Here is a 7025-nt window from a genome sequence, read left to right as displayed (position 1 = left end):
GCTTAGTTTTCAGTAATTTCAAGTAAAAATTATTAACAAAACCATTTGGAGGTAATTTGACCCTAAAATAAAAATAATTGAAATGCACAGAAGACTAGCTGTTGCAGAGATGTAATCTTCCCAGTGTGTCCCAGGCCTCCATTCCTTTCCTGAAACATCTCATGTAGGAGGCACCCAGGATGCATCCTGATAAGATGTCTGAACCATGAGGAGTGGCTCTGCATTATTCACTGTGTTTTGCAGAATTATTTTTAATTACACTGTGTGCAAATATCTGTATTTTTTTACATCTCTTTTATTGTTGTTACCGATCTTTTTTCCACATGTCTCATCGTGTTACGTCCTGCTTTTTTTTTTTTAATCCAAACCAGAGGAGGATGACTTTAGAAGCAACATTGAAGGAATATATTTAGGTAAGCCTTCTCGAGCAGCAAATGATTTCTCTTATAATGTTGCTCAAACTTGTTGGTATATTTAGAGTTTAGTTCTGTTTCTGTGTGTGTTGTGGATCCATTTTTGAGGGTTATCTACTGACATCTGTTCTTTTTCATCAGCGGGCTTTAGGCGCAGCATGCGTCTGTGTCGGCGGCGGGCTCACAGCACCACCCAGCCGTCCTGCAACACCCGTTGCCCCAGCAGCTGCTACAGTGCCCTCAACAGTCCATATGAGGAGGTGGTTCGTTACCAGCGCCACTCAGAGGATGTACACCGCCTCATTGTCCTCTTAGGTACAGAAAACATTTCAGTCCTTTAGTTTAGTTTACCAAACATCTACACTCATAAGCCTTTTAGATACACCTTGATAGAATCGGGGTGGGTGCTCTTTTATCTTCAGAGCTGTCATAATTCAACAAGGTGCTGGAAACACTCTTCAGAGATTTTGGCCCACATTGACATGACAGCGCCACACATTTGGTGCTGTTCAAATAACCAGTATGAGATGATTGTGTGAAATGGTGTGTTATCCCGCTGGAAGGAGCCATAAGACGATGATGATGCTCAATTAGTACTACTGGCTTAAAGTGTGCCAAGAAAATGTCCTCCATACGGTTACACCACCACCACCACCACGAGCTGGAACTGCTGATAAAAAGGGAGGATGGATCCACGTTTTCAGACCAGGCAACATTTTTCTAAACTCTTCATAACTTGGCTGTAACAAGTGGTTATTTGAGTTATTGTTGCCCTTCTATTAGCTTGAAGCAGTCACATAGAAAACTGCGACAAACTGGATATTATCTCTTCTTTGTGTGTGTGTGTGTGTGTGTGTGTGTGTGTGTGTGTGTGTGTGTGTGTGATTTACATTGCTGTGCTTGAGAACCTCCATCTACCGGAACCAAATTCCTTGTATGTGTCTGCACATATACTTGGCCAATAAACATTGGCCAATAAAAATTCTGATGCTCAGTTTGAACTTCAGCAGGTCATCTGGATCATGTCTGAATGCCTAATGCAATAACAAGCAGTTGAATGAAAGTATATACAAACAATTAACATGCGCGTGCTTTTTCAGGTCCGTCTGGTGTAGGTGTGAATGAACTTCGAAGGCGTTTGGTTGAGATGAACCCAAACATCTTCCAGGGACCAGTGCCATGTATGTAATCATCTTTTCAGTCACAGACATCATGAAAATTTTTTATTGAATTCAAAAACACTATTAAAAAGCAGAGTTGCCTGAGAAATCCTAGGCATTCTCTTCTTTCTGGGCTCTTTGTGTTTTTGTCTCAGATTCTGTAATAATCAGATTAAATGGTTGATTTTTCTTTTTTCCTTCTCCAGACACTACAAGAGCACCCAGAGGATATGAGGAATCTGGCAGAGAATATTTCTTCGTCAGCCGAGAAGTCTTTGAGAACATGGTTTATCACAACAGGTACAGCTGTCTGCACACATTAAAACATTAATGAAGTTGTGGAATGTAGATGGAACTGATGAGAGCTTAGCCACAATCGATAGATTTTAGCCCCACTGTCTCTGTCTTTTTTTTGTCCGGCAGGTTTCTGGAGTACGGCGAGCACAAAGGGAACATGTACGGCACCAGCATCGAGTCTGCAAAGGAGGTTTTAAACAGCGGCAAGATCTGCGTCATCGACATTGAGCCAAACGCAAGTCCAACTCAGACACAGTAAAGAGAGCCAATAGATAAATAAAAGTGTTTTCATGTAAATTTGTATATCCTTCTTTAGGCCCTCCAGGCAGTGAGGACACACGAACTGAGGGCCTTCGTCATCTATCTTAAGCCTCCGACTCTGGAGCGCCTCAGGGAGACAAGACAGGACTCGTATATCACCACCAACTACTACGTCAACCGGCCATTCAAAGTATGACGCTGGGCTTAGTTGTCTGGTTAAAACGTCCACTCTTAATTTGGAGAAAAAAAATTTCTTTTTCCTAATAAGATAATTATTTACATTCACATGTGATTGCTCTCATCCAATAGAGCATTACAAAGATATTGGTACACACAAGGGAAGGGATTTGATTTGGGAGGTCTCAAATTTTATAGGAACTTTTTCTTTACCCCCAACTTGACTTCTTCTGTTTTAATTAGAATAGGCAAAATCTATTTCGGCCTATGAGACCTCCCACTCATACAGTAGAAGTAGTCTTATCTTTGGTTTTTCTTCATCAGGATGAAGACTTCCAGGAGATGGAGGAAGCAGCACGGAAGATTGAGTCAAACTACTGGCAGTTCTTTGATCATGTGATCATCAACAATGAGCTGCAGGACTCCTGCGTTGAGCTGCTGACCGCAGTGATGAGGGCGCAGGACGAGCCACAGTGGGTCCCTGCCAGCTGGATTCGACCCACGTCAGAGTCCTAGGAGCAAAGTAGAGGAGAGGACGTCGGGTCAAAGCAGTGATTTTTTTTTTCTTTTTTTTACTGTACAGTTTTTAAAAAATGAAATCGTGACATGTAAATTCAGTGATTGCTTTTGTAAATATACTCGTGTGTGTGTGTGTGTGTGTGTGTGTGTGTGTGTGTGTGTGTGTGTGTGTGTGTGTGTGTGTGTGTGTGTGTCACATGTGAGCTGGACTTTAAGTCTCTTCAAATCCCCAAAGATGAAATGAAGCTGGATCCAAGCTCAAAGAAATTCCTGAATTTGTGTCCGTTTGTCACAGTTTTGTTTTTTATTTTTTCAGTCAGCAGGAACATATGTAGCACCTCTTCAAATAAAAGACGCCTGCAGGACTTAAATTCAAACAAAACTGCCTCTTTTCCTGCCCTCCTCCCTATTCTTGTACACAGACTTCCAATAAAAGAAACATATAGCTAAAGCATGTTTGTCCTCTTTGGCCATAAATGATTTCTTGATCCATTCCAGCCTAAAATGACACATTCTCATGTAAAATGGTGGGTAAAATGAACAATTAACGTAAATAAACAAAAAAAAATATTGTATTTTTAAAGGTATGTTACTGTACACCCAAAGCACTGATGTTTGCTAATCCTTGAAAGTTAAAAAAAAACAACAAATAAAAGTTTGCAACACCCTTCTTATAGTAATTTATGCATTTGTTTTCATATCATATATCTTCAAAAAACAAAACAAAGTTGTTAAAATTGCAGAAAACGTGTAATTTCCCAGCCAACAAGAAAATAAATAAGATTAGCAGCCATGGTTACATGACATTAAAAATGGGGGAGGGGCAAAGTAGTCTTCAAAACATTATTAATACCTGGAAGCTTCAATTTTAATAATTTTTTTTCATTTTATTTTTGCTAAATGTTAAGCTACCGGAAATGCGTCACACTATTCCTAAATACATCCGGGCCACAACCCCGCCGCTCAGTGAGCGTAAACAAAGCAAAAAAGGAAAAGAAAAATCAACAAAAACAGCGATTTATTCGCTTTAAACGACTGAAGCGAATAAAACAAAGTTACCAGCTGCATAATATTAAACGGGTTATGGATACAGGAGGAGCAACGGTGAGAGATATGCACACATAATGCATGAACAGTCAACATAACGGTCAAATTTAAATGGATGGCGTGATTTGCTCCTAATTGTACCTGTGGGGGCAGAAAGCTCGTTTTCTGGTTCACTTTAAAGGCTGTTTTCGTGTAATCTTTCTCTGAATTCTAATAAGAGCGAAAACGATGATAATAAAGAGCAGACGGTGTTTGTAACCTGCCTGTTTTCTGTGTAGACGCGGAGGGTGAGGGAGCTGCCGCCTCTCCCACAGGTGAGTAAATCAAACCTCATCTGAGCTAACAGCTCTGTAGCTCCTCTGTAATAACTTTTAATAAAAATCAACAAGAACCTGTTGATTTGTCACGTGGTGGCTGGTTTTTATTCATTTTATTTACTTTATGTTATTTACACATTTATTTATCCAGACGTTTTCGGTCTTAAATTATAACAAAAAAGTTATTGATAGAGAAAATATTGAATTAGTAGCTTATTAGAGAAATATTAAAGTGATCCACACTTGGTTTTACATTTCCTTTAATAATAATAAGTTTTATTTCTGTAGCACCTCGCAAAATGTACTAAAATCATTAAGACATTAGAGACATACAGTCCTGTGCAAAAGTGTTGCGCCACCCTTCATTTTTTTTCTTTTGTGCTCTTAAGCAACAACTTATTCAATGAAACAGGAGAAAGTCGAGTAAAAGCACCCAGAGATCTGATAAACTCCTCACTCAGACTTGAACAATCAGACTTGGTGAATTTAAAGCCTGTTTTTAAGGGATTTGGTTTTTATTTTTGAAAAATCTTAGTGATTTCCTTCTCGGTTTACGTCAGATGAAGTACTTCCTGGATGTTTTTACTCACCGACACACTCATAATTACACACTGCCGCTCCAAGACACTGAAAAAGGGGCTTGACCTGTGCTTGGAGTAATCCTCAGTCCTGGCAGATGTACTAACACAGATTTAGCCGAGAATAAAACAGTCAGGATGTCATGTGTCACTTAACTCCTGTCTCGCTGGTTTCTTGGGGGAGAAATGGCTAGCAAGACGCCGGTAAGATGCTTGCTTCGGTTGTTTTATCCGACTCTGGGTTATAACTGAAAGTTCTTGAACTTTTTACGTTAAAATCTTAACTTTTTCATTGGTTATGCAAGTGCTGGTGGCTTAGATAATCCCTTATAATGGGCTTATCCTGTTTTGTAAGAGCAGCCATATCACTTTCAGGCAGTTTGTGTCTAAATTTCGAAATTACGTTTCTTTGGTTCTTGTGTTCTTGTTACCGAAGGAGTGATAGTTATTAGATATGTTTAAGATGCGTTTGATGGCACCAAAAAGCTTTCCAGTCAGATTTTCTCAGACTCTGGTGTGTTTAGTAGCAGTGTATACCCAAGGGTCAGTTTTAGGGTCTTGTTCTTGCAGGATTTCAAATAAAAAGGTCATAAAAAGTGTTTAGTTTTGTTTCTAGATTTACTAGAATGTGTTCATAACTTGTGTTGTTCCGTTGGTATGGACAGAAATTCAGAAAATATAACTCTAGGTCTTATTTCCCAATTATTTTTACATAGGTTTCTTTTTTGGTGTGACTGATTTGGGAATGAAAAAACTGCATTTAATGTGTTAAACTTCAACCCAAATCTATAAAAGAAGGAATAAAAATGTTCTTTAGAGGGGTTTTTAGGAGTGAACAAAGGGAGAAATCTGACTTCTGTGTTTCACTGTGTTTCTCCAGAGAGGCCAGCGATCTCTTCCCACAATGTCGAGGTGGGTAAACATCTTCATTTCAAGCAGCTACTGTGGTGTAATGCTAAAGGGGACCTATGAAGCTTTTTTGCCATGCAGATGCAAGAGGGGTGTGTGTGTGTGTCTCAATGATCCAGGAGCATCCCGGTGACAGTCTTTGTGTTTTCCCGCACGACATCACAAGGCAAAAGTAGCAACTAAGTAATTTGGAGATAAGTGAATAAGAGGAACAATGGACAGGAAACTTTCCAATCCGATTGAATTTATATATAGTCAGTCCTTAAACAGTGAGTGGAAAAGCACAAGATCTGAACTCTGATCAACTTTCAACACTGATGAGGCAGCAATAGATTGCCATCATATTAAAGAAGCATGTAACAAAATACAAATGAAATAATAATAATAATAATAATGATAATAATACCTACTGAATTAGAGGTCACAATAAGTCAGCCAGACTTCAGACTGCTCTGTATCTTCATTTTTTTCTACCTGGGTCTGTACAACATCAGAGAAAGGGGCTATCAGTCATATGGTCATCCCAGACTCAAAAGCCTCACACACCTGTCAATTCTAATATAGTTATGGTGGGGAGGAGCTAAAACAGCTGCTTTTAGACAGGGGATGAACTGAAGGGCTGCACCAAAGCCCAGGATAAGATAAATGAGGATGATTTTGGACTCTGATTAATGCAAAGTGACTCTAGTAGAGTCCAAGAATAAAAAACTGAAGCAGTAAATGAGCAAACGAAGTCCACTTTAAACAGCAAAACTAAACTTTTCTTCTCTCTTTTCTTTGTTCTTGCGACCTGTGCACATGTGAAGTCAAGACACAGGTGGGTAAAAATATTTCTAATAAACAAGTTGCATTTCTTCTCAAACTCATTTTTTATGTGACTTAGCTTTATTTATTTATCCCTTCATGTGCACAGAAGATGTTCCAGCACCAAAGCACAAGAAGAAGAGAGCGAAAAAGGAGACAAATGGGGTGGACGATACAGACGGTAAGAAACAGCTTTGTGTTCTCATATTTGATGCTTCACGAACATGAATTTAAAGGTTTGAAGGGCTTCTTTAATATAACCTTTTCATGCACCTCACTGTATCTTCACCGCTCACACCATGAGCATATTTCTCATTGTCATCCAAATTATCTTCAATTTGCCGTCATGAGCCCAAAGAAAGCTTTGAACTGTTGAGCAGTGTAAAACTTGTTATACAGTGGGGCAAAAAAGTATTTAGTCAGCCACCGATTGTGCAAGTTCCTCCACCTAAAATGATGACAGAGGTCAGTAATTTGCACCAGAGGTACACTTCAACTGTGAGAGACAGAATGTGAAAAAAAAAATCCATGAATCCACATGGT

At 39.2% G+C, this 7025-nt stretch overlaps 2 protein-coding genes across 8 annotated transcripts in view; both read left to right on the top strand.

Annotated features, from left to right (window-relative positions):
- The window catches only part of mpp4b (MAGUK p55 scaffold protein 4b), a 25852-nt gene extending 22363 nt beyond the window's left edge, over positions 1–3489 (top strand). For both annotated transcript variants that reach the window (XM_013912289.1, XM_013912288.1), the window contains exons 16-22: positions 372–413; positions 555–728; positions 1514–1594; positions 1780–1873; positions 1997–2105; positions 2187–2321; positions 2633–3489. In XM_013912289.1, the coding sequence (XP_013767743.1) occupies positions 372–413; positions 555–728; positions 1514–1594; positions 1780–1873; positions 1997–2105; positions 2187–2321; positions 2633–2824 (827 nt within the window). In that variant the 3' untranslated portion in view covers positions 2825–3489. The remainder of the gene's footprint in view (positions 1–371; positions 414–554; positions 729–1513; positions 1595–1779; positions 1874–1996; positions 2106–2186; positions 2322–2632) is intronic.
- A 251-nt stretch (positions 3490–3740) lies between these two features.
- LOC102205915 (transmembrane protein 237B-like) overlaps positions 3741–7025 on the top strand; it is an 8557-nt gene continuing 5272 nt past the window's right edge. For 2 of the 6 annotated variants that reach the window (XM_005738691.2, XM_005738690.2), the window contains exons 1-5: positions 3741–3931; positions 4153–4188; positions 5650–5681; positions 6485–6495; positions 6592–6663. In XM_005738691.2, coding sequence (XP_005738748.2) covers positions 3911–3931; positions 4153–4188; positions 5650–5681; positions 6485–6495; positions 6592–6663 — 172 coding nt within the window. In that variant the 5' untranslated portion in view covers positions 3741–3910. Of the gene's footprint in view, positions 3932–4152; positions 4189–4868; positions 4974–5649; positions 5682–6484; positions 6496–6586; positions 6664–7025 lie in introns of those variants that run through there. The other 4 variants (XM_013912290.1, XM_005738692.2, XM_005738694.2 and 1 more) reach the window with 4 other exon arrangements.

The sequence above is a fragment of the Pundamilia nyererei genome, unplaced genomic scaffold, assembly GCF_000239375.1.
Source record: "Pundamilia nyererei isolate P.nyererei 1_Seehausen unplaced genomic scaffold, PunNye1.0 scaffold00085, whole genome shotgun sequence".
Classification (NCBI taxonomy): domain Eukaryota; kingdom Metazoa; phylum Chordata; class Actinopteri; order Cichliformes; family Cichlidae; genus Pundamilia; species Pundamilia nyererei.
Note: the sequence above shows the minus strand (reverse complement) of the source record. Positions and strands in the feature narration are given on the sequence as shown.